General features: G+C 40.1%; 1 protein-coding gene across 1 annotated transcript in view; it reads left to right on the top strand.

The window, feature by feature from the left end:
- Positions 1–27,581, top strand: part of diaph2 (diaphanous-related formin 2) — a 420,870-nt gene that overhangs the window by 298,471 nt on the left and 94,818 nt on the right. The window contains 1 exon segment of the mRNA XM_039812941.1: positions 13,187–13,311. Coding sequence (XP_039668875.1) covers positions 13,187–13,311 — 125 coding nt within the window.

Genomic DNA, 27,581 nt, shown 5'->3' with positions numbered 1-27,581 from the left:
CTGAGATTACTTAGAAATTCCATAAGCATTAATGTGAACTTAAATAAATCAATTAGTTTATCTTTATTTCACTAAAGGTTACAGTAGCAGTGATTGGGGTTGTATTATAGAAAGTGGTGCATCTGTAAAGCAAGTCTTAAAGATTGGCTTACTGTTGAGCTGAAGTACTGTTTATCCAAAAAGCAGGGTATCCAGTTGGAGTTAGGGGTCCACTCCTCAACTAGTCTTACGTTGCTTGACCTTACTCCACAGCGATGCGGAAAGTCTTGCTTTATTACACCAAGGCATTGTCATGGTCCGTATGATATCGTACGAATATGTATTCACACCAAAACGTATGACATCCTACGAAATAAGGAGGCCGCCGGCTGGTCACGTGACGCCGAGCGGCAGTTGCTAGTTGTTTAAAGGAACACGCCGACTTATTGGGAATTTAGCTTATTCACCGTAACCCCCAGAGTAAGACAAGTCGATACATACCCTTCTCATCTCCGTGCGTGCTGTAACGCTGTCTGACGGGTCCAGCATTAGCTTAGCCCAGCACAGATCCTGCAGGTAACTGGTTCCAACTAGCCTACTGTTCGGAACCAGATAGTGCGACAAATTATCGTTAACATAGTTCCTCTTTACATATTGTCATGTAACATTAGCGTGTACAAAATAACGTAACATGAGAAACAGCCATCTTCTAACCGTAAAACAAACCGGAACTATATTCTTAGACAGGCTTGCTGCGAGCATATCACTCGGCGTACCATATTCTTCCGCCTGAGAATATAGTTCCCGGGTTTGTTTACGGTTAGAAGATGGCTGTGTCTCATGTTACGTTGTTTTTTGTACACGCTGTGACTCTACAAATCACAACATGTAAATAGGAACATGTTGGCGTTATTTTGTCACTTATTCGGAGCAGTAGGATTACTGGAACCATTCACCTGCCTGTTCTGTGATGGGCTGATGCCGCTGGAGACGTCAGACAGCTTTACAGCACGCACGGAGATGAGAAGGGTATCGACTTGTCTAACTCTGGGGGTTACGGTGAATAAGCTAAATTCCCAATAAGTCGGCGTGTTCCTTTAAGGCACTACAGAGCTTCGTGACGCAGGCTACAGACCTCTGTTGTATCATTGGTAGTTGGTCGTTTAGTTACCTGAAAATAGGTGACTTTGAGCTGGGTACAAAGCACCGCGATCTGCCGGACGTTTCTGCGGACATTATGGTTTTTTTAGGCACCAAAACAACTAGTTAAGATTAGGAAAAAGATCGTGGTTAGGATTAAAACACTCACAAGGGACACAATTCCTGGTTGAAAGGCTTTAGTTTTCCCTGGGAAGCGAACTCCGCTCTCTGGCTTGAAAGTCCTATACGTTAACAATCAATGTAATGAATACAGCCAAAAAAACGTGGAATGCTTACGAATTATACAGTGCTTTACTTTGCGTAGCTTTTTGAACGAATGGTTCATGAGAACAGGCTGACAAAACATACATTCCAGGATAGGAGAAAAAAAAACGCTCCGGGTTGTTTGCACTTCTATAAACCAATTACAATCCCAGTTAGATAGTAAATGCTGTGAACATCGAACATCGAAGTTTGTGGTTGTTTCCCGAAGGGAACAGAGTTTGAGAACGGCGATACACAGAGAGCGGAAGGCGAGGGACATCTGGCGGAACAGCCGACAGCGCCAGATGTGAGGCAATTATCCTGGAAATGTACTGTCGTTTATCTAGACTATTCCTCAATTGACCACTAGAGTTTAGTCATTTTAAATTTTGAAGTGATACTTAAAAACATATGCTTCAGCGGTGGCTTTAGTTACTAGTTTCCTTTTTATAAAACACTGTGGTCAACTTGAGGTCAGTTATGATGGATTAACGGTGACAAGTTTTCATGAAAAAGATATGAAAAGCATTCACTGAATCCACAGAGAATTATCACCTGACTCTGCAGTTCTTCTCATGGAACCTTTAAGCTGTTTTTAGTAAATTTTTGGTTGGTTTTTTGGCTCCCAACTTTGCTCTCATCAACCTTATTTTGCAGCAGCAGCATGCTGCTTTGTTTTTTTTTTAGCTAAAAAGCTAATAAACTCACTGTACATTACCTCAGCACCAAACATCAGACATTCAGAATTATACAGTTGCTGTTTTTTTTATATGACATAAAATGTATAGGCTACATTGCAAACGGCATATTTAACCCTCTCGAATTTGGCTATGATACATGATTTAGAAAGTAAATCACACATAATTGAAGATGATAGCATGGCAAATATGTTTATATCGAAACCTTTCATTTCAGAGCAATCCTTCCTATATTCATATTTGAAATGGAATTCCAAAGTATGTCAGATAAATTGGTCATGTTGTACTCCTGTGTGTGTGTGTGTGTGTGTGTGTGTGTGTGTGTGTGTGTGTGTGTGTGTGTGTGTGCTGTGTTTTGTGTGTGTGTGTGTGAGCGTGTCACCCTAGGGCTCACACCATGGTAATGGCTGCATATTATACTGCATATTAATTGATGTACTTAATTTGAAATATTTAAAAGCTAGGGTTTTGTTTTTGCTTCATTTAGTAATTTCTTTGTGCTGCGTTTTGCAGATCTCAGGGTAGCCAAATTTTGGTTTTAGTTCTAGAAATGTCAACTGAAGTGTGTCCCTTGAAGGTGTCAGGTGAAATCGCCTCGGCTGTGTGATAAGGTGTAACTTTGAAGTTGTGAATGAGGTTAGAGGCATGAGTCAACCTCTGCAGGCTATCACGACCGCCACACCCCCATCTCTGAGCATCTCTCCTGTCTACTACACTCACACAAGTCATGCCCTTCCCCTGCATCCAGAATCTATTTGTTTCTGTACATACAGTCTGGTTTGTTTTGGCATTACAAGTCTGTTATTGTTGTTTTATGTTGAAATTATATCTGTTTGTATTTACTTGTTCAGTCAAAGTTGATCCAGTTGACCAGTTTTCAGTCATTTAGCCACTAAGCAGTGATTAACAAACTGTAATTAATTAGTTGTTGTACTAGCATGTGTGGCTTTCCCAATTATAGCAGAGACTATCTGTTAATTTAACTTGATGAGGACAGAGCTGAATTTTAACTCAAAAATATCCTCCAGCTTAGCCATCTACTTCCCTCAACAGCTCACTCATTTCAACAACTCAGCCAGCACTGACAATAGTACAGTCAAAAACTGCATGAAAACAGACACTTGGCACCTCAGGCTACGGTCACTCATGTCCCATCAGTATCTTTAATGCACCAAATGCCTTGCCTTTAAAAAAAAAAAAAAAAAACTCTTGCAGCCACCCAGTTGAAGACTCCTAACTCATACCTTTCTGTTGTTTGTGTGACACCTGAAACATATCATAACAATATCACAGAAGAACTATGTCTTGGGAAAGAGAAATGACCATTTTCAAGTAAGTGCATGACCAGCGTTTAGATGGTTGATTGTTGGGGAAAAGGGGGTAAACCATTGTGCCCCTGTGAGTTCCTTATTCTTTTTATTGCAGAAGGCAGAGACTCAAGTATAGCACCAGCACATCACTGATTTCCTCAGCACTTCCTGGGGAATTGTCATCACCCCAGGTCAATGTCTAAACTTTCCCATGCATCAAAATGTATTGTAATTGACTCCATTTATAATTCCTCTAGAGATCTGGCACTGGGCTGCGGCTCTGATGGCTGCCGAAAGCAATAAAGTCTCACAGACATGACCCCCATTGTAAACAATACCTCCTTCCAAAGTGTGAGGTACAGTGCAGCAAAGTGCAGTTTTTCGGTGTTTGGCTGTACTTTTGCTCTTTGGCTCCAGCCCCTACTTCCATTCAAATGTTGTAACTTCACAGTTATGTAGTTCTCATGTCATTTTTTATTCTTCTTGGCTAGTGTTTTCTCCTACTCCATTATAGATCTTGCAGTTTTAAGATATTAGATGACCCGATGTGCAAGAGTTGTTTTTCTTTTCAACAGTTTTTATAGATACCGGTGTTGGCTGGGAAGGAAATACATGAAATACTGCATTACACTTTACACTACATTTTAGATATGCTATATTGCAGTGTGCTGTTGCTGTAATAATTAATGTTATATCAATTAATGTAATAGCACTGCATTACTAGCACTACATGCAAGTAATGCATGTATTCGGTTTTAGTGAAAACTAATGTAACAAAGTGACTTTGACAGTTTCTAGTTTTCTATAAATACAACATTTTTATAATACAAATGTTATATATTTATATATTTTAAACTATATGTTGTATCATATTAGAAAATAAATTTCTCCCTAATATTAATTGCATCTTGCTTTATTGAAAAGACTAGAGTTTCTGATTATTGCGGCAGACAGTAGGCATTTGCAGATTAACCATCACATATTTTAACCTTATGGTTTTGCTCTTGGGGTGGCCATCAGTTCTAATCAGAAAACAAATCCTTCATTATGATAATAGTTCTGTAACATGGGGTTTTTAAGGAAAATGCAAATTAAAAGAGGAAATAGAGCATAAGTAAAAAGGATTTAGCCTTTTATGTGCACGCAATTAGTGCAACATTGATGGGAAAATGCAATTGTTATTGTTTGGAGTGTGGATTTGTGTCCTCTGAGTGAGATTAATTGCATTGTCTACAGACAACATTGTCTATTTTCTGGTATGGTGTAACAATATAATTCTTCTATATGTGTATAATTATTTATAACAGCACAAGTAGTGCCTTTAATTATTTACAAATAGATAAGTAAAAAATTTTTTCCCTCCTTCTCATGTTTATGCTGTCCCTTACATTTCCTCATTTGCCATTTTGCTGCCTGCTGTTTTTAACATTGCATGATCCGAGGTATGTGACTGCTTTGTCACAACAACAATATCACTTTCACACCTGCAACTGGAGCTGCTTTGATTCCTCCTAAAAGGGGAACACAGAGTTGTGTTTATCCTTTTGTCTCTTTCCTCTGATGTACTCTAGTCTGCCTACCACTTCATCTCCTATTCACTCTCAGGTGCCCCCAACAGCTAAATGAAAAAATAAAAAAAGACAAAACACGATTTTTATTGGGGGGGAAATCCCATTTTGTGTCATTAAAAAAGTGGTGAGGGAAAATTAAAAGGTAAAAGAAAATATTTTTAGATTGACATACAAGTCGTTGTTGTCCTGGCTGCTGATCAATAGTCAGTTTTGCCCTGATGTGATGGATATGCCCTTTGGCAGACATTATGTGTATCTGGTCATGTGTAGAGTCCCCTCAAGGTCTTCCTCCTTTTACACCCTGTCTTTTATATGCAAAGAGGCTGTGAGAGGAGGTTTGATGAGAAGATAACAAGCTTGGGCAAGATGACTTCTTCATGGCTCTGAAAGGTTTTAACATCTATAATCTCTAGAACTTGAAATACCTTTTAGCTATGATTGAAGTGTACACCGTGTCAGCCAAACAGACTCAACATATCTGTAGATTAATAGTGTCCACATGAGGATGAATTGTAATAAATGTGGTGAGCCTTAACTTTTTATCTAGTGTGATCATCAGGTCAAAATTAAATGTTTCTCAATGTTTTGGTTTATGCCCAAATAATGCAAAACTAATGACATTCCCACCATCCTCAGCTGTAGTTTGTGTTTGCTAATTTGCAAATGTTAGCTACGGTAACACTTTAAACTAATATGGTTAAAACATTGCTCCTGCTAAACATCAGCATATTAGCATGTTAGTACGATGACGTTTAGCTGAAGGTACCGCTGTGCCAGTCAGCTACAGCCTCAAAGCCCCTAGCATGGCTGTAGACTCTCAGTCTTGTTTTTCCTTACTTTTGATTCCTCCTCTAATGTCTCCAAAAGCCTTGCCTTTGAATCATGTATACTCGTCTTGATTATGCGAGTCATTATGGCATCAATGTCTAGCGATAAATCTAGGTTCTAATAATTCAACCAATCAACCTTCTCCTTACCCACGCTACTCCGCTAACATAAATGTCTCAATTTAACGTCCATGTGGAACACAAACTTTTTAGGTCCATAGTATGATAATTTTATTATTATCACATTTCTTACACCCCAACAGACCACTATGATTAAATATTAAATATGTCTATACTTATATAATGAGCTTATTTTTTACTGTCTTTATTTATGCATCTCTTCTGTGGGGCTGTTTCTCTTTCGCTCATGCTCTACACACTTTACACCCACTAACATACACCTACTTGGCTAAGGTGATGAATGCATTTATGAACGACCTTCTACTTTGTTTTTATGTTGCATTTGTCTTTGTTTTCACAAGTGTGTGGATTATTTAAAACTTGATCTTTTATTCTACGTTGGCAGCAACGCTCAAGATAAATCTCAATTTCCTTTGTAACCTTTGGCGGCATTGCAAGAGCAGTGGATGAAAGATTGGTATTATTTGTCTATAAATCAAAATGAAAATTACCCCTCTCTACAAATGACTGAATATAAAGTTGACATCTTCACATTATAGAGGTTGATTTGGTATTGTGAGCTACACAGTATTTTTCCCTGGCAGTTTATTTGAAGGAAACTGGCCAAAGCATAATGAAAAACTCATAGTCTGTCTTTTGTTCATGGGAATGAGTAATGTGTCAAGGGTCAGTATTACAAAGCTCATATTAATAACTGAAGAATGTTGACAACAGAGGTGAGTTTTTGATGTTGTCTGTTATTCACACGTTAACTTGTCTTTCAAATAGCTTTTGTCTTTCTTGTGCACTTTTGTGTACCATATGCATCACTCAGCCTCCGCAGTTATTTATTTTGCTTGACATGAACGCAAACTGAAGCATACAGCAGACAACTTAAAGAAAGGACATGTTTTTTCTTGCGTGAGGAGTTACCTGAGAATAATTTGTGTGCATGTGCTGGCTTAGAAACATGGAGACAGAATTTTTTTCTGTGTCAATGAAAGACACTGGCAGGCCTTGCTGCCAGCAGTCATTAGAATAATTTTACATGTTTCAGAAATCCTGTATGTCTGGAAAGACTAAATATACAACCCCCTCTGTTTCTCCTCTGATCCACTTGAAATGTGTATTCAGAAGATACCAGTGTTGCCATGTTTTGTACCCTGAAAATAACAGCTTTAATGTTGTGGTAATTTAACTAATGATATCCCAAAATAGCCTGGGCTAGATTTTGTAGACACATGTTATCAAAGCTAAAGGGTAGTGATAGTAATGTATATTTCTAAAAATCATAAACTTACCTATACTATATATATATATATTTTTTGCCTCGAAGCTTCGTTTAAACGATGGAACTGTACCGCTGTTTCCGCATGGATGATTATTACTGTTGCACAATGTGTTGCCGCTGCTGTGGACACGTGCCGTGAAGACTGAAGGAAATGAAGGAAGAGAGCGAAAATAGTGAGAGGCTAAAAAAAGAGACAGGCGGAGAAAACAACAGAAAGTTTGGGATCATTTTAAGATGCAAAAAAATTAAAACTATACAGTGTGTCTGGAGCGGACAAGTTACACGGTAGCATTAACGTCTGCATGCAGTCTCTCGTCCAGCGTTGTACACACAACTACAGCATGCTACTCTGCAAATAGCGAATTTTTGGAAAAAAGCTCAATCGAAAGCTGTCGGTAAATTTAGCTGCTGGTGGAGACAAACCAGCCCAGCGCCTCTCTCTTTACCAGTGCCTCCTGCGCGTGGCTACTTAATATGCATGTGAATAACGTCATCGGACCATGCAGAGCATTGCAGACGATGTCTGCATTCTTCATTCTTTCTAAACTTCACTCAGATCAGCCTTCTGAGATTGTGTCCTCCTGAACAGTATAGTTGAATAGCCCTGCTGTAAGCTTTGTACAGTCACATGTACCTGGGCTTAGTGAACAGCTTTTTTGTGCAGTGTAAAGAGCTAGAGGCATGAAGGGGGTGCGAAAAAGATTTACATTTGGGCCACCAAAAAATTACTTTGGACACCTAATTTAGGGGCTGGGTGGCCCATGCGGCCAGTGTTTAAAAATATTAGCATCTATTCCTGTTATTGTATGCAAATCAGGCAATAAAAGTGTTGCATTTTCTAAAAATGAAACCTTTTGTATATTTACCAGTGTTTCCTCTATGTTGATTTTGTAGTGGCGGCCCACCACGGCAAAATTTTTGCCACCACGGTATCAGAAATAGGGCTGTACAAAAAATGTTTTTGTCGCGGTTGACTTTTAAATTATCCTGCCGACATAATGCATTTAACTACAAGTAGAACTATTGAGAGGTTATTGGATGAGTCCAGTTGTTGTTCGGACAGACCTGCCCCCACTGCTAAAAAAAATCCTAAAGGAAACACTGTTTACTATTGCTATTTACTATAAAACAAAAGTATTTCTTATATGATTACTCGATTAATTGATGGAATATACGGTAGAATACTCAATTACTAAAATATTCGATAGCTGCAGCCCTATTATATGCACTTCAGAGGCCACATTTATGCATCAGTTTGTCTCAGTAATTCCCATGTAAACAATAGTCTGTACTGTAATCCCATGGCTTCACTCTGATCCTGTGAATGGCTCCCCTGAAACACCATCGCAGTTAACTGAGCACTTTTTCTTGGCTACCATGGTTACTATGATCAGTTTTCCGGCCAAATGATTACCAAATACTATCACTCGTGCCACAAGCAACTATCAAAAGCCACCTTTCCATGTCTCAATACATTCATAGGAAATGGTTTTGTCTCTTGCATCCATCTGTTCACCTACCATGCAGTTCATTTTCCTTTTTTCACCATCAGTGTGGCTGCGATCATAGGGACAAGAGCATGTGGATCTCAGAGGCCCTATCAGTGGAGAAACAGGCTATGTGATAGTGCGGTTTTCTCACTGTCATCCCCAAGTCAGTTCTGTGAGAATTGAGGAGGAGGGTATGTGAAACTCACAGTCATTGAATCTGTCCAGCCAGTCGGGTAGCAGCAAAGTCTAATAATGACAGTGACCTCACCTCTTACTCTTATTGTATTGCTTCTATTATGCTCACAGCCAGCAGTTGTGAATGTGTCTGATTGTGTGTGCTTTCCATTGCCCTTCAGATATCTTTGTACTTGAGTTGAAGGTTGTTTCGGTGTGTCTTGTGATCCACAATCTTGCCAGTCAATCGTATTGTCAGAAAATGACAAAACTAGCAAATCCAAGCTATGGAATTGATGTAAAGCAAGACAAGTTTGACCCCTTATGTCATATAGGCCACATCTCTTGACAGCTTGTCCATTATCATACTTCTCACTCCTCATTTCAGTTACAGAGCTAGTGGATGGGCTAACCTTACAGATGTGGGGGGTAGTGTAGGTTAAATGATAGAAGTTGATGAAGAGGGATGGCCTTATTGGTGCTTATTTTAGTTATCAATCAGTACAAATCACAATGAGTAGCTGCAAAATAAGATACACCATTTATTGTGCATGCATTATACAAACTTCTGCCTGGAGATGATTGGCGTACGATAGGCATTAGGGCTGCAACTAACGATTATTTTAATAATTGATTAATCTGTTGATTATTTTTTCGATTAATCGATGAATCGGATAAAAAAAAACAAAAAAGCATTAATTTACATCAACTCAATACATACATACTTGTTGTTTTAGTTACTAGTTGTGTAAAGGTAAGTAACCCAAATAGCAGATACAGACAAGACACACACACAGACAGACACGCAGAGAGAAACACACACACAAACACACACACACACACACACACACACACATATTCATTAAATTATTACCATCATTGTAGTAAGTGCAAGTTAAGTTAATTTATACACCACACACTAATATATTTGTCGACAATAACTGATATGGGACAAAGCACATAATATATAGATGACAGATTGAAAAATTAATGGGCCAAAAAAGGCGAGTGAATAAAACCGTGTCCTTTAGTCTTGCAAACTATACCACCCCTGCTTTACTACTGTTATTAACGAGCTAACGCTAGCTTGTTATGCTAGTCAGCTGGATAACGAGTAAACGGCAGCACCAGAAGAGTACTACTGGAGGGACGTTACGTTCCTCACTTCAGAACGGAACAAAAGTAGGATTGTGTAGTGACTTTACCGTGCTGTTGAACTCCCTTCCTCCTCATCAAGGACTCCAACATGTTTACGTTTTAGGTGCTGACTCATCACCGTGGTGCGCCATGCCGTGTCGCTTTTGCTTATCTTGCAATTAACACGTTTTTGATTTATTTAGTGTGAAATGCTCCCACACTTTGGATGACTTAGGTCGTACTCATTTCTCTTCCTCCGCCGTGTGTTTCAGAACAACATTATGGCATACCTGTCAAATTTTGGATTTGAAAATAAGGGAAATTTTCCGGCGCCCACCGCGAGCAGTCCCACCACCCCAACCAAGCTCCAGTATCCCTTACATTTTAAGACAGGTGTACAAGAAAGCTAAAATCACCACTTGATGCAGAATGCTGAAAACATTTACAATTTATAACATTGCATGTCTTTACATTTTATTTTCATTCCACACATTCTTTTCATTTCATATTGCTTTTCTTTTACAGTTTTTCTTTTCATTTCACATAACTTTTCTTTACTCTTTTAGTGAGTTATTGTACAAATTTGTTGCAGACTTTGCATTCTTTAAGACTGTTTTGGAAGGAGTGTATTTTTGGGCTGGGCCAGAGTGGTTACTTTTACATGAGAGTAGAGCGCAGACAGTTCTGTTGTCTAACGTCATCCTCAACACCCTTTCTGAACTTGCATTGCTATGGGGAATGCAGAGTAAAGCCTTCATAAGTTTTGGCAGCGCACCGTCTCTGTCGTAGCGTCCATCATCTGTCTCTGTTTTTTTCCCCCTGCATTGTCACTCATCATCTGACGTCACACACTAACCTCGCGACAACTGCCACCTACAGTACCTGTAGTCATAGTAGGCTACTGCAGGTGGCAATTATCACGAAGCTAGTGACAGAGCTCAGATTGGGAATGTTTTTTTTTTTTTTTTTTTACTCCGCTCGGGCCCGGGGTATTATTATTTTTTAATAACGTATAAAATACGGGAGATTTACGGGAAAATACTAATACGGGAGGACGGCGGGAAAGAAGGGTAAAATACGGGACTTTCCCGGCCAAAACGGGATACTTGACAGGTATGCATTACTGGTCTCTCCGGTCTCTCTCTGTATTTCCTCTACCCCCACTCTGCTCTTTTTTCTTTTCTTTCGCTCCACGCTGCTCCCATTGACATATGGCTGCTCCTCTCTGCGCTCAACTAACATTTTTTTTATCTCCGCGACTGAGTGGCGTAATAGTTGCGCGACACAACGAATCGATAATGAAATTCGTTGCCAATTTTTTTAATAATCGAATTTTATCGATTTTATCGATTTGTTGTTGCAGCCCTAATAGGCATCCATAATTTATTTTACTCATGTCACTTTCAGTTACATAGATACCAATCATTTCAAGTACAAGTCAAAACAAGATCACTTATAACTACCACTGATCAATAGACTACGTCATTCATGCAGCAGGGCAAGTTTGTTTGTTTTTGTTTTTTTACTTCTGCCAAGGAGGTTGAAAGTCTGAATGCCTCCATCCATCTGTTTGCTTGTCTGTTTGTCTTTAACCGACATGCTGAAACTCAAGGCTGGACTGGGGTGGAATTTGCTGTGCACATTAACACTCTCAAGAGGAAGGATGTTATTGGTTTTGCGACCCTGCGGCCTTCCCTGTTGTGCAGGCCCAACCTTGACTACTCACGTAGACTCAAAGAGGAAAATAAACCTACTTATTACGGTGACCCCGTGACCTCTCACTCAGCTTTTCATCTATCTTCATCAGACTGTGTTGTCCATTTAAATCCATCTCTTTGGAGTCAGTGTGCCTGCATTTCTCTTTTCATCTTTCACCTAGCATCACATTAGGCTAAACTCTTAAATAATTACTTATTCTCCCAGTACAGTACAATGTTGGCTTTGAAAATAAGGCTTAACAAATGTGTTCATTAGGCAGTGGTCTGCCCTCTCCACTTTCTGTATTTCATTTTTCTATCTTTTGTGTAGATTTTCAGTTTTGTGCCTCAGAGGCAAAGGGTGTTAGTTGTAATAGCATATCAAAATCAATTTAAATTGAAAATAAATGCTATTTCATATTAAAAGGATCACATACTCAGTTAAATAAATGCAGTCAATATTGTAGTGAATTCAATGTGTGTGTGTGTGTGTGTGTGTGTGCGTGTGCGTGTGCGTGCGTGCGTGTGTGTGTGTGCGTGTGTCAATAAGACTAAACCCTTAACAGGAACCTAAACATGGTACTTCATGGTACTTAAGCATCCGTGCTCCTGTACCATCTGATCCCCTAAGACACTGCTCACTGTTTGAAGTCTCCACTTGAAAGGCCTTATCTAAATACTGTGGATTCCAAAGCAATTCTGCAAACAGTGATTACAGACTGATTAATGAGCCACACACACACACACACACACACACACGCTTACTTTCTAGGCCACGCACAAATGGATTAAGCAGGAGTCAGTATGTTACAACATATAGTCTAACTCACTCATAGGTTGGTTTTTATTTAAAGGTCCAGTGTGTAACGTGTTTAGTTGTTCATTATCAAAATCTGTGTTGCCTGTTCACAAACTTGTCCTTTTCATGAATATTTACCTCCACCATCAATTCCAAGTATTCCTTTTGGCTTGAAATTTTACATTTGTATTTGCATGAACTGGGGTAGACGCTCCATATTCATGCGCCATCTTGAAATGTGTTAGCCGGTAAGGGACATACAGGACATACTGCTCCGCCTTTCGCGTTTTCGCTGTCACATGATAAACTCCCAGGTGCTGCTAATGCTGCTAATGGGTATCGTAGCTTCCCTGCCCCTGGAAGTTTGAAGAAGGAAACATCCAATCCAAATTTTCTTCTTCTTCTCCCAGAAAAAGAAAAAGGATATTGAAAAGAGCATTTTGCTTTTTGAAGCGTGAAGGCTACCATAGCTGTAAAGCGTACTTTGAACTGCGTGGTGCGAGAGAGTTGATTGCGATATACGATCTCAACGCTAGATGGGAGAAATTCCTACACATTGGACCTTTAAACTTACATCGATCTGTGTTGGTTTTTTTACTGGAAACCTGTCAATTAGCCCAGCATTAGTCTTAATTGCGGTTGCTAATCAATTTATTATGTATGTTTTTGTTTTCATTTTTTTTCTACAGTGTCTGCTGAGATCTTAAAAACCAGTTTGACCACCATGGAACGTCACATTCAGAGGCTTGAGAACGACATCGAGAACTTTCCCAAAACGGATGACCAACAAGATAAGTTTGTGGAAAAGATGTTGATATCCTTTTTATGGTGGGTGTGGTCATTTTCACAACTTGCTTAGTTTTGTACTTAAATTTGCTCCTCAAACTAACATATGCATTCTAGCATATTAGGACATTGCTTGTACCATTTTGTCGACAGAAGTGGCAAAGGAGTGTGCTGTTTGTGTTCTGTCTGGCAGTGGTAAGCAGTTTAAGTCACTTGGTGTGATAGGTGGCACCCAAGGGAATGTAGGGAATGGATCTGGCTGCCTTGCTATGAGATGTTGATCGGATCTCCCTCTTCACTCCTCCCTTGGTCCCAAGAGTGAAATCCAGCCTGTGACTATTTTTACTGCACTCTGCCACCGCTGCCTGTCCCCTTGGGGACTCTAATAGGGGCTCTAGCCCCTCACACCAACTTATCGCCTATCCCTGATTTCATCTCCTGACCGGCCACAAGCCTCTCCACACAACCATCCGTGCACTATCTTCTCTCATGGCACCTCTCCTGTTTCGATAACAGAGTGTTTCACTTAAACCCAAGCATCTCTGCTCCCAAATTGAATTAGCCATGTCTCTGCACTTTCTTGAATGCCCTTTCTGAGAGGAAAGGTCCTCTCTGTATAGGTTTGATCAATGGTAGAAATCAAGTCTATTGTCAATACCCTGAGGCTAGGGTGCCTTTCAGGGAAAACAAACAGTCAGCATTGTCTGCTTTGCTTGTTTCTAGTCTTTATAAGAAAGAAAAAAAGAATTACTCGAGTAATTTAACAAGCGAGTAGGTGTTACCATATGCTAGGCGCTCTCACGTAAGACAGCATTTAACCTGATTTTTGCTTCCTTTTGTCTGAGATTTATTAAGGCTGACTTTGCACATTCGGTGGTATAAGAGTAATAGCCTCCTAACACATTAACAATCTGCTCCTAGTCAAAGACGGGCACTTAAATTTCTGTAATTAACAAAAACTGAAGCAGAGACCTCCCTGACGGCTGCTCAGAGGCAGAGCAGGCAGGCAAGAAAGCTGCTCTGCCCCCCGATGTCAGTATTGATTCCCAGGCTCCTTTGAGAACTAGAGGCTTGAGTGAAAGGAAATGTAGAACTGAAGATATACTGCAGAATGGCTTTCCCTCACTGTCTGGAGTTCTTCCCCAGAGAGTGGCAGAGAGAAGCTGGCTGGCCATGACCTGAAACACCCCACTTCCTCCCCCTTTTCTCCCCATCCCACCTGATCGAGTTTTGGTGCCATTAAAGGTGCTCTTAGTGATGTGACGCGTTTTTTAAGCTACAAACTTTTTTGTCACATACAACAAACATCTCCTCACTATCCGCTAGCTGCCTGTCCCCTGAACACACTGTAAAAAAACGCGGTCTCTGTAGACAGCTCAGGCTCCACAAGAGTCATGAACGCGCATTGTTGAAGTAGCCTACGTGCTAACGCTGCTGCAGTGATGGCTCAACCAGCTCCTTCTTGTCGGTTTTTGGCTGGAACACTGTTTGTTATGGTTCGTGGAGCATGTTGGCGCAGTTTGTTTTTGTTGCCATTTGTGGAGCCTGGGCTGTCTTCAGAGACCGCGGTTTTTTACAGTGTGTTCAGGGGACAGGCAGCTAGCGGATAGTGAGGAGATGTTTGCTGCATGTGACGAAGAATGTTGTAGCCTAAAAAACGTAGCCACCGGTAGGAAAAGCACCGACAAGCATATTTATTTCTGTGTTGTTCCCCTCTGGAGTGTTTTCGTAATGGTTAATGGTATAGCAGTTTACCTTCCCTTGATTTTCTAAGTGGCAGAATTGGTTCAGTTGTAGATATTTTTTAATCATAATTTTTAGTGTTCTAATGTTTGGGATTCAGACACATGGAAGCACAGGAAGGAGTCGAATGATAAGAAAGTGCATGCTCGTTTGTTCTCTGTTAGCTCCCTGGAGCGTTTGATCTGCATTCCATCTCCTGTTTATAACAAAGGAATACAATTGATAATAATGCAATCATAATAGCAAGGTGTCAGGACAGTTTTACTTGTATGTGCTACTAGTGAGTATTTGGTGTATTTATTGATTATTGTGTCCCATGTTCTAGAAAACACAGTTATATTGTCCTTGCAAATTATTTTTGTTTTGATGTTCATATACAGTACATAGTAATAGGACACTAAAAGTCAATCAGATTTTTCTCGTTGCCTTTGGAGTAGCTGTGCTGTTTGTTACACTAGGACATTTGTGTATGTGTATCTCAACCTTACCCTTTTCTCTGAAGTCTGTCACCCAGGACAATATTTTCTACCACTTTAAACCTCTCAAGATATGAGATTTTAGGCTTTTTCATGAAAGAGATAGATGTGCTTGATTTGCTGAGGTTGTTAGTACCAGTGTTTGCAATGAGTTTAGGTAGCACTCTAATCTGTGTTGCACAGCAAAGTGTTGGAACAACGACATTTTGAAATACAGTGCTGTATATTTTGGATCGACATTTCCTTTGGTACACATAAGATAGCAGAGTCAAGGCAAGCATACCTTTTTAAACTTTTCCCTGGGATTAAAAAAAAGGATGTTGGTTCCTTGAAGCATGACAGATGGAAGAACAACAACAGCTAAAAGTCATGCATTTGATGCTTGAGCAACCCTGAAAAAGTTAAGTGAAGCTCTGTTGTCTTGACTGTTGGGCACTGTGATGAATGAGTCAGTCTGCATGTGTGTGCGCTTTTGTGTGTGTGTGTGTGTGTTACAGAGAAAAAAAAAGAGAGAGAGAGAGAGAGAGAGAGAGAGAGAGAGAGAGAGAGAGAGAGAGAAAGGGAGAGAGTATAATATACAGTGCAAGTGCAGGTGAGTACATGTGTCTCTGTTTCACTGTGACTCTTGTAAACTTTTTTCCTGAGATTAATTTCAGGAGGCCATGGTCACTCCAAGGTATTTTAAATGTAATATGTGCCCCAAAGCAGCAGAGTTTTAATTAAACCTTCAACAATGAATTATGTTTTATTTTTATTTCTTTCACCGCACATGATTAGTGTTCCTAATTTGTTTAGGCTTCAGAAATTTCAGGTTTTGCCCATTAAAAAGTCTGATACATTTCTTGTGCAAACAGTTTGTGAGAATCTGTCATCCTTACCAGTCATCTGATGTGTTTACCTTTTTAGAGGAAATCATTCCACAAAATAATATGACGAGAAATTTGCGGCAACAGAGCAGTAGCAGTTATGAAATACTGAAAGGAAGAAATATGGAATGAAAGGAAGAATGAAAAAAAAAAAGAGGAAGAATCGCTTAGTGGAAGCACTTCATTTGGCTTTATTGATACATTTTTCTCTTTCCATTACTGTAATGTATGCAAATGACTGAATGGGGTGTTTGTTCAGCAGTTTAGTGATCTCTATCTGTCAGAAGTAATGGGAGCCCACAAAGGCTGTAGAGTTGAGGCACAAGCCCCCAGAGAGCCCTATTTCACCAGAGAGGCTATGGCTATCACATGCACACTCACATTCCAGTTCCTGCTGGATATGATAAAGTAGAGCTGGGGGCTTAAAGCGGGATTCTGCATACTGGAATATTAATGTCTGGGAGGTGGCTGGATGGGGATGATGAGAGACCGGACTGAACCTTGATGGGTGTCTGGACATGTCCAATACATCTCCCTGCACTGTACTCAATGCCTTAGCCTAGCTTAGCCTTTTATTTCCCAGGAGGCCAAAGTCAGAGCACATCATTCTTTCCAATCTTCACACATTGAGTGACAAGGAGCTGTCTTCTGGGGCCAGTTTCAGCAAAATATATTAGACTGGGGGTTAACAGATTTAGCTTAGTCTTAATTTTGTCTTTCAGAATAGTGTAATGCGTATAAGACAGTTTCGCACCAATCAAAACTTGCCTAAAGGTTATAGCCACCCTATTCCCTTAAGCTAACACCATAGCTAAGCGTTGTTTTGTGTAGTAACAATCAATCTATTTTTATGTAATCATTGTTGTTGTCTTCAAACTTTTTTTCTGTAGTGGTTTTCTTGTTGTTTTTCCATTACAATTACAATTTATTTACACCCCTTGCCTTATTTTTTGTTATATTTTTTAAAATATTTCTTGCTCCCCTTATCTGGCTTTTTTTTTTATTTTCTTTTTATAAATAATTTTTGCATGTGTGCTCACCTGCTCAAAGCCCACACACCTAACAGTGCCAGTTTCTCACACCAACTTTGTCCGCCCACACAGGGTCAGCCCAGACACACTTTTCCCTGCCCCAGGGCTAGCCTGTAATACCACCTTTGTGGCTTAGAAATCGACAGATGCATTTATACAGCTACCACCTTTTTGTTGTTTTCAGATACTTCAGCCTGATTTAGTTCACACTTCAAAGGAAGAGGTGCACTACAATGTGTTTATGGATGGCCTTTGTCAAACAGTAATAGTTGGAGACTCTGTTGGCTTCAGGCTACGTTTGTGTACGGTTAAGGTTAAATAAATGTTTTTAGTGAAACATCCCCTGTTACAACCTTGTTTTGTCTGGAGAAACAGTGTTGTTTGGAGAAGTTATCCCACTTTACTACACCTTTATGTGTTTTAATGAGAGGAATGTCAGATTATTTAGAGAATCTTAATGTTTATTTCTGCATGTTTGTATATTAGAAACCTAGGTTAAAACATGCTGATAGCACTTTCAGTAGCACACCCACCCCTTGACATGCAAGCTCTCTCTCATAATCACCACCTTCCTTTGAGCGCCTCCCCCTCAAACCCAACCCAGGTGTTTTCCTCCGCTAATGAGATTCACTGTAAACTGTGTAGCCAATTAACTGGAGCACAGATAAAGTGCCTTTTAATTATCCCAAATTCAGTGGGAAAAAAAGTGTAAATGAGTAGAGGTGCAAAAAACAGTCACTTTCCCTGCCTGAGTTCTTGGTCTGTAACTCTCACCTTAATATGATTGTCCAGAAAAAATACAATCCCTAAAACAAATAGTCATCTTTCATGTTGACATTACATGTCAGATGAGATATTATGATTTTAATTAATTTTTTCATAGGTGTGTTTGAAAAAAACATTTGACATTAAAATTGTAATTCTAATTATGATTATTGCAAAGAAAAAGCACTCAATGTTAATGAAAAAAGGTTGTGGTGATTATGTTGCTGTCTTACCAAGGATTGTCTTTTTAGTTATTTACTCAATGCTGTAGTATACAAAAAGCACCATACATATATAGAACTGTATAAATATAATATATGTGTATAAATATATATATATATATATATCCTATTTAATTACCTTAAGTAAGGCATGAACTGGCATTGTTGTCGACTGAGTCCATTTAATTGACTTTTAAAAGTACATTCGCTTTGCTTAACCCACTGTACCTACAGTATATCCTGTCATACTAAAATTCTCTCATACTGCTCTGCCAAGATTCAAACGGTACACCCTCCTTGCTCCACGGCAAAATCACTTCTTTGTTTAATTACTTTCTTAATAATGTTGGTTAACTTATTCATTAAGGCAGCACTAACAATTACTTTCATTTTTGATTAAACTGTTGATTATTGTTTTTTTAATCCATTAATTGTTTGGTCTATAAAACATCTGAAGATACTTAAAAAAAATCCCCACTGCAATTTCTGAGAATTTAAGATGACATCTTCTAATTGCTTTCTGTGTCAGACCAGCAGTCCAAAAATCTGTTCACTATAATATAAGACGATCACTACTCATTGGTTTATTGTTCATTCTGTACATTTGTTTTTTTCTTGCAAACAGATCAAACGTGGTATAGATTTGAATATATGAATTTTGTACCTTGGACACTTAATAAAAGGGTATTAAAAGAATAGATTGCAGTTATTGCAGTATTGCCGTTTCAGCACATAATGCCTCTACGTATGACACATTCAAAAGTTGTACACACAGAGCTTTGAATTTGTCTAAGACAAACATATTAAACTCTAATGAAGCCCAAAAAAAAAATCAAGTGATGGATTTCACAGAATACACATGTACTGTATAAAAAACTTTAAAAAAAACATCACGTTGCCATTGCTGTGCCTGCTGGCTGTCGTGTTCCCTGCCAGACAGAAGACCATATCAGTGCCCTCTGGTCATATGAGGGAATTCCCTAGAAGTTCGCCAATCAGTATCTTGTTAGGCTGTGACACTCAGCCTGATGTGGCAGCTCCATTAGCCAGTAGAGTGGGCTTCCTGACATGCTGCCTGGGCTGTAGCTCCCAGGGGCAGGAGGGGTTGTGGTGTTGGAGTACAGGAGATACACCCATGATGTACACTGGATCTACCCTTTGCTCCTTAGTGAACAACTGTCATATTCCACTGATAAAGCCTCTATGCCCTGCCAGTCCTGGAGGGTGTCCTTTGGGATCCACTGTGTCCTGTTGGGATTCAGGGCTGGTCCCTGCAATCGAAAATGCTCCCTGACACACCTTCTGTGGACATTTTTGTGCTTCTCGTGTGCATTTGACATACAGTACACAAGGTTAAGTACTTATATGCAGAAGGAGAAGAGCCAGTGTATAACAGGCCATAGTGTTCTGAATAGAAATTATTTTAATCTGTTTTATCCTCAGGTCTCCATGTGTTGCTCTGCTGCTGTATAGCTTTGTCCCTATTGGCCAAGGTCTCCACTGATTATTTCTGCTCTACAGAAAGACGGGCTAAGGACCCAGTGGCAGCAGCACCAATCTGCACCTCATTACTTCCCCAAAAGGCCTAAGCTTAGTGCAGGGTAATAGACAGAGGCCCGTGCGCCCTCATTTGTCATGGGCTCCTGGGTTTGATGCAAAGCCCCCCTTGAGCACTTGTTGCTGAGCTCTAATCCTGCAGTAGACACCAGCCACGCTTCTCTGCTTAGCCATCCCCACTCTCCACCGTCATGGCTCATGATTTCACTTTCATTTGATGTTTTAATGAAATCCCTGAGACTCTGTTGAATGGCAGGCCTATTGTTGGCAAACTATTCTATCAAATGCAAGTGGAAGCGAAACGTGACTGGAGTTATTTGTCTAGTAAATATGAGGCACCGAGCATTTAGGTTTTTTTTAGCATTTGAATCCACAATAGAAGATGGTTGGAGTTAAATAACGCAGGTTGACTCATAGGAAAATGCACATAGACCAAACGGCACATAAGATTTGATTTGAATTTTGATTTGAGATGCTGTTTTCATTCATATGCTTGATAGCCCCCTGCATTATTCATTCATACGATTGCAATAATAACTAATAATACTACAGATGCTATAGCAGAAGTTAATTGTAAAATGAGTTGGGTGATATACACTTAATGCTAGTAGATAGTGTACGGAGCAGACATTTATTCCTGTACAGACCAGTATATTACCTTGTAGCACCATTTGAAAATAAGTGCTATGGGGCAGCACCCAAGAGGCTGGGGAAAGCTCCTTGATGAAATGGCCTGAGTATCATTAGCTGAAGTTGCTGTGTGTGCCAGTTGAAAGCATCTCTAAAATGTAAATCAAACTAATGTCCAAACACTTCCTCTCCTCTCCCCACAGTAATGCTATTCCTTTCTTGCTGATACTGTCGAGGGAATACCGTGTTGTTCTGTTGTTTGCTACTGGGCTCTCTGTTGATTTCTAACTTTGCTCCGTGTTGGCTATCCTTCCTCTGCGCTGACAGGACCTAGGGATCACTCTGTCTGCATGACTGCGGGCCATCTCTTCTGCAGCTTGCCCATATACGTGGCCCCACAAGCGATTAGCTGAACTTATTGACTGCATTTGCACGCTTTGGAGCAATTAGGTGGTTCATTATGCAAATAAAGAACACTAATTACCTCACATTTGCTAATTGATTATAAGATACGGTATATGGTCGACATTAGGGTTGACTCCTTCAAAAAGATATGGCCTTCAACAGTTCAGGCCGTGCACTTTGTCAATGAAGTAATGACGGCAAATAGCACAGTGGGCCATTTCCCCAGCATGTCACTGTGCACTCAGCTCCGCAAATTTGAGGCACAATAGAAAAGTCGGAGGAGAAAGAGATCTCTAATTAAAATGAATCTGTGACAGTCAGAAACACTAACAGTTACAAACGGCAATCTGATGGTAGTCAACAGGGGATTCTCCATTAATTGGCAAAATGAGGCTCATCAATCACACAGAGGGGGAATGCTGCACAGACAGTATCCTGTCAGAGTTACCCACTGTGGGGGGAGCAGCATGACGTGTGTCTCAGGGACAGAGTCATGTAGAGAAGGAACAGTTTCTTCTCTCTCTCTTTCTCTCTCCCTCTCTCCCCTAGACTCTGTTTCCCACCACATGTGGCTCTCAGTAGACATCTCTCCAACTCATTCTGACAAGCTTTGTTTTTTCTTGTCGCATTTCAAATCGGGATTGGCTGGCATTCTCTGCCAGTAAAGGCTGAGACAGAATTGTCTAAATACACTGTTGAATTTCAGCTTTTAGAGGATATTCTTTGCTTATGACATCTGCTGAGAGACTTTGTAACTCCGAACTCCCTCTTCACTCAAGCAATCAAGAAATAAATTTATCGGATTAAAAATAACTTATTTTTCACTGCTGACAATGATCTTTGAAGTTGTAATATAACTTAGAACCTAGAATTGGTAGCATGGAATGGGAACAATGTATGAACTTTGTATGAACCTAACAAGGATAGTAATATGTGCTGCGATGATTGTGGATTGAGCAAGCCAAACAAATGCCGGGGCACGTAACATACCACCTCTGCCTACAGGTCGATCAATATACCCAGGCAACAATTGATTGTTTCATCAATTGGACCAATCAATGGACTGCCCCTATTCTCTATGTAACTCACTTGGTTTAGGCAAGACAAGACTCAAATTGGTTATTGGTCTATATATCTGTGTGCCTTTTTTAGTTACTTCATGTATGTTTACGGTACAGACTACCATAACAGATTTGGCACAGAGGCTATAATGTTACCCGATATGTATACACATGTGGGACATAAGCATGTGTTGTATTCTGATATACTAATTACCTCTATTTAAATGCATCAAACCAGTAATATGTCAAGCATGTCACGGCAAATGGAATATTCACAACTATCTTTATGGCTTTCACAGATGTGGCTAATATGGCGCGAGTCAAAACAACGGTCATGCCTATGTGGGTTTTTATTGACAATTAACCTCCTCCAATTAGCAGCACGGATAGATAGGGTGACCTCCACAAGTGCTAGTGGTTGTGTTTATGATGGCTCCTCCATGGACATGATTGCATGAGATGAGCCAGTTTGCTGTGAAGAGGGACAGCATGTTGCTGTTAGCTGCAATAGCATTGACATATAAATAAAAAATGGATTAGTCACATACATGTTTCTAATCCATTTTCCCCCTCTCTATTTCCTGTGTTTTTCTTATTGACACAGACACACACACACACACACGCACACGCACATTCAGACTGTATACTGCTGGTGGGTCTAAACCCTGTCATTTAACAACAACAGGGAAGTGTGAGACACATCTGCTACCTGAACCAGAAGCTGACCTTGAATTGGATTTCTGTGATGAAGACTTATGGTTGATCCCTGGGCTTTTTGCCTTGATGCCTTGCGGCTTTCCATCCTAACTTAAGAACATAGGTTGGAACCGCAGAGACCATATATCTCTTTCTGTGTTGCTCTCCTTTCTTTTTTCTTTTTCTGTGCCACGACTTTCAAAAGTACCAGTGCAGGTTCTTAGAACATAAAGCAGTTGCAAAAAATGAATGAACTCCTTTTGAATTGTTGCACACTGTTTTGTTCAAATTACTTTGATAATGTGCATAAGTGGAATCTTCTTTTAATTCAAAACCTTTGAAGCCTGGAGTACTGCTAAATATCAAAGTGAGTTGTATGCTTTCATACAAGCTGTCGGAATGCGAAAGCATACATTTTGAAAAACTGAAATTATGCAAAAATATTGACTCTCCTCTCCTCTCCTCACTTGGGCTGTCTTGTCATTGGCTTGTGATTCCATCTGGCAAGAAGAAAAAGTATGGTTTTCTCCTCTCTGTAATGAAAAATGCACTTTTCTTTTTCTTTTACTTACTCTCAAAGAAAAATTATGGAGGAGAAGAGTGAACCAACAGGGTAAAACCAGCATTCTGAAGTACAGCATACCCTTAAGTTCATGCTTAAATCTCACTATGTATAGTGGAAGTATTAAAAAAATAAAGGTTATAATTATTATATAACAGTATCATTTTATTTTCCTTTGAGAAACATATCCAAAGTGAATAAAGTGGAAGGAAATGCATCTTAATGTGTATTTTTCTCTTTTTTTTGATCATCACTTATGATCATACACAAATTACATAACTATACAAAGAGCACAAATACTCACTAAATTGACATTTACATACTTTTGTGTCTTGTGTTTTATGGCAGTCATGGAAAATTGATTAAATTAAAAAACAATGTTTTTGGAACCAGCGGCTCCTCCCACTTCATACAACTGCTGTACATTATATTACATGTCATTTAGCTGACGCTTTTATCCAAAGCAACTTCCAATTAAGTGCTTTCAACCCTGAAGGTGCTAACTCCAGACAACAAGTAGTGCAAGTACATTAGCTTTAAATAAGCAAAACTACAAAGAGACATATGAAAGTGCAGCTTCAAGAAATATATATATATATATATATATATATATATATACATTCTTCTTTTTTTTTATGTTTATCCGAGGTGTAGTCGGAAGAGATGTGTTTTTAGCCTTCGGCGGAATATGCATAGGCTTTCGGCCATCCTGATGTCATTAGGGATTCCACCATTTAGGAGCCAGGACAGCAAACAGTTGGGATTTCGTTGAGTGATTAGTTCTCCCTCGCTGTGAGAGGGCAGCATGCAGGTTGGCTGATGCAGAGCAGAGTTGGCGGGTTGGTGTATAGGGTTTGACCATGTCCTGGATGTATGCTGGGGCTGATCCGTTCGTGGCCCTGTATGCAAGTACTAGTGTCTTGAAGCGGATGCAGGCAGCAATTGGTAACCAGTGAAGAGAGCGGAGGAGCGGTGTAGTGTGAGAGAACTTGGGGAGGTTGAAGACAAGCCAAGCTTCTGCGTTCTGAATGAGCTGCAGGGACCAGATGGCACATGCAAGCAGGCCAATCAGGAGGGAGTTGCAGTAGTCTAGACGTGAGATGACTAGAGCCTGAACCAGAACCCGTTATGCAGCATGTATCTACACGATTGGGTAGTTGCAGCAATGTTGGCAGTGAAGGAGAGTTGGTCGTCAAGTGTCACACCCAGGTTTCTAGCAGTCTGGGTGGGGTCTTGGTTAGGAGAGCCCTTCCTTGGAAGGAAAAGGAGCTCAGTCTTGTCAAGGTTGAGTTTCAGATGGTGTGTGGACATCCAAGAAGAAATGTCAGTCAGACAGGCCAAGATACATGCTGCTACTTGAGTTTCAGACTCCGGAAAGGAGAGAATTAGTTGGGTGTCATCTGCATCTGTATGATAATGAGATTGTTTTTGTCAAAATATGTTTTTTTTTATTTATTTTTTTATTTGTGTTTTTCAAAACACGAACACACCTTCCTGCACATTTCTATCCAGCCTTGGTCCTGATGTTTCACAGAACAGACGCAAGTGTGAAAACACACATCCAGCGGTGTAGGTAGCAACAGGTGTTAACTTGAGGGACACGTCGGTTTGGTGCAGCCACAGCTCAGTGGTGACAAGGGGGTGTTGCACAGCAACACTGTATGGTTTCCATCATCAAAACACCAACCTGGTGATTTGCAGGTTTAAAAAAAGAATGTAGTCAAAAAAGATCTCCAGCACAGTGGAGCAGATGATGACACATGTAGTGATGGAAACAAGCTGAAACCAAAAACATGAAGTAGCAGAATAACTTGAGTACTTTAAATGCCGTTTTTATGCGATCTGTGGGCATGAATGTGATGAATAGTAAAGCAGAGGTTAAGATGCCTCAGGCTCGTTTGATCCAGTGGTCATATTGTTAAAACTCTATGAGCAAGGTCATCTGAAATACAATTCTATTTGCATGTGCTCAGTTGCCCTACTACTACAGTTCGCATGTACAAATCAGATTAAAATGATTTTTTTATGAATAAAAAATAATAAATCAATTAATATTATCAGGCATCTAGTAGAAATTAGCCAGGAAAGATAGTAGACGGGGTTACACGGGGCTCTCATATCACAGGAGTTGTACTATCAGAGAGTGACAGTCATTGTGTTTGTGAGGGGGGTGTTTTAGGGAGTGTAGGAATGTGTATACATGAGATAGCTGCAAGGCAGTACAGAATGATAGCCGGGAATGAAGCATTTTCCATTGAAGTGATTAAAATGATTGAGGACAGTGGCGAACCCATTCATCTCTGAGCAAGGTGATGAGGGACATTCGGTATGTGTGGCCGTCTGTGAGGAGAGTCATTCGCTGCGTTCATGTATATCTGAGTGCGTGTATGTGTTCTGTGTGTATGTGTCACAGATGTAGAACAAGTTGTGAAATGGAACTGGCGTGGAGGCGACCAGACAGATGTGGAGCGATGCCCACAGGAGGGCCATGTCTTTTCACTGTACATCTGAACAGACAGCCAAATATTTATCTTTACCCCACCACAGTCTGCATTCTACATTTTAATTTGACCTTCATCAGAACAAAGTAAACAATTCGTCATTCCTCATTGCCAACCTCAGGGGTTTTTTTTCTTTTTTTTTTTTTTGGAGTAGCAATATTTGAATGGAAGTTCCTTGAGGTTTCTGCGGATGTGATTAAGCTGGACTGTAATCAGTTTGTCTCCTCTGTTCAGCAGATTAATTACTTCAGTGAGTGGAGAGAGTGGGTGGTGCAGGTTGTCTTGTGTGTGTGTCTTGTGTGCCTGGATGTGTGTGCATGTGTGTGTTTTTTCATAGGCAGTAGGTAGAGTAGATATTTGGATTCTAGTAACATTTCTGTTCTATCTCTACTTGACACAAAGGTTGAAACCACGTCCTGTACTTTAAATGTAAGTACAGCTAGCCACAATGGCCTTATTGGCTACACATTCTCAAGCACATTAAGTGTATGTCTAAACCCACTTAGCATTGGCAGCCTTGTGAAAGTGTTGATTTGAGGTCTATGGGTTCATGTTCCCCTCCTCTCTCTCTCTCTCTCTCTCTCTCTCTCTCTCTCTCTCTCTCTCTCTCTCTCTCTCTCTCTCTTTCACTCTCTCCACCTCTGTCTCTCCCATCAAGTGCTCTAATCTTCTGAATGCCATCCACACTCACCGTTCATCCCCTGCCTTCAGGATTGGTTTCACACAGTGATCCCCTCACTGACCAGACAGACGACTCAACAATTAACCTCTAAGGCTGACCTGAAATATCTCAAACCTTCTCCCCTCAGCATCCTTATTGGCCTCTAATAGATTTCTAACAGGTAGAAAAAAGTGGATTGAATTTCACTCGTCCAACCCTTGGGCTCTGTGCAGGAACACTGTTCAGATTGTTGTCTTTTTTTTTTCTTTTTCTTCTCCTCGCTAAATACCATAGTCGTGACTGTGGTACAGGATGCTGTCTGAGCTGAATGTGTAATGATAGGGCCAGGCTGGTGATACATAGTGCCATTGTGTTAATAATGGCATTAGACTTTGTGGAATTCTTCACAGAACCCATTGCCTCTCCATTTCAGTCCTGTTAAAGCCCTCCATTTTGGTTATTGCGCTAATAGCCAAAAAGCACTCTGCTGGAGCCAGTTTGACTGAAACTGTTTTCCCTAACATAGAAGATTAGTCCCTGTGTTATTTGATGTCACTTTAGCCATTATTTCAGGATTTACAGCTCATGCGGCATTTGTTCCCTACCTTTCTGGTTATCATCCCACACAGGGCTATGGATATGCCCTGTTGTGCTGTGGACACATTTTGGAAAAATCCACTGATTGTCATTTCTCTATTCTTTTCACTGTAGGTGAATGACACCCTAAGTGACCTTTCAGTGCACCACTTTGGTACTCAATGTTGGGTTTCAATTGTTAATTTATGTCTTGAAAATGCATCGGTGTGCTGTCAGGCGTGGGGGTTTAAATCAAGTGTGTGTGTGTGTGTGTGTGTGTGTGTGTGTGTGTGTGTGTGTGTGTGTGTGTGTGTGTGTGTGTGTGTGTGTGTGTGTGTGTGTGTGTGTGTGTGTGTGTGTGTGTGTGTGTGTGTGTGTGTGTGTGTGTGTGTGTGTGTGGTCATTGTGTTGGTAGTTGAGGGAGAGCTTGTGCATATCAGATTGTAACCAGTAAGGTAATGATTCATAAGACAGCCAGTAGGATTTATCCACTAATAGATCTCCTAGGAGATAACATAATCCCCCAACAATATCTCCTTATCAAATT

The sequence above is a fragment of the Perca fluviatilis genome, chromosome 10 (genome assembly GCF_010015445.1).
Source record: "Perca fluviatilis chromosome 10, GENO_Pfluv_1.0, whole genome shotgun sequence".
In the NCBI taxonomy this organism is placed as follows: domain Eukaryota; kingdom Metazoa; phylum Chordata; class Actinopteri; order Perciformes; family Percidae; genus Perca; species Perca fluviatilis.
Note: the sequence above shows the minus strand (reverse complement) of the source record. Positions and strands in the feature narration are given on the sequence as shown.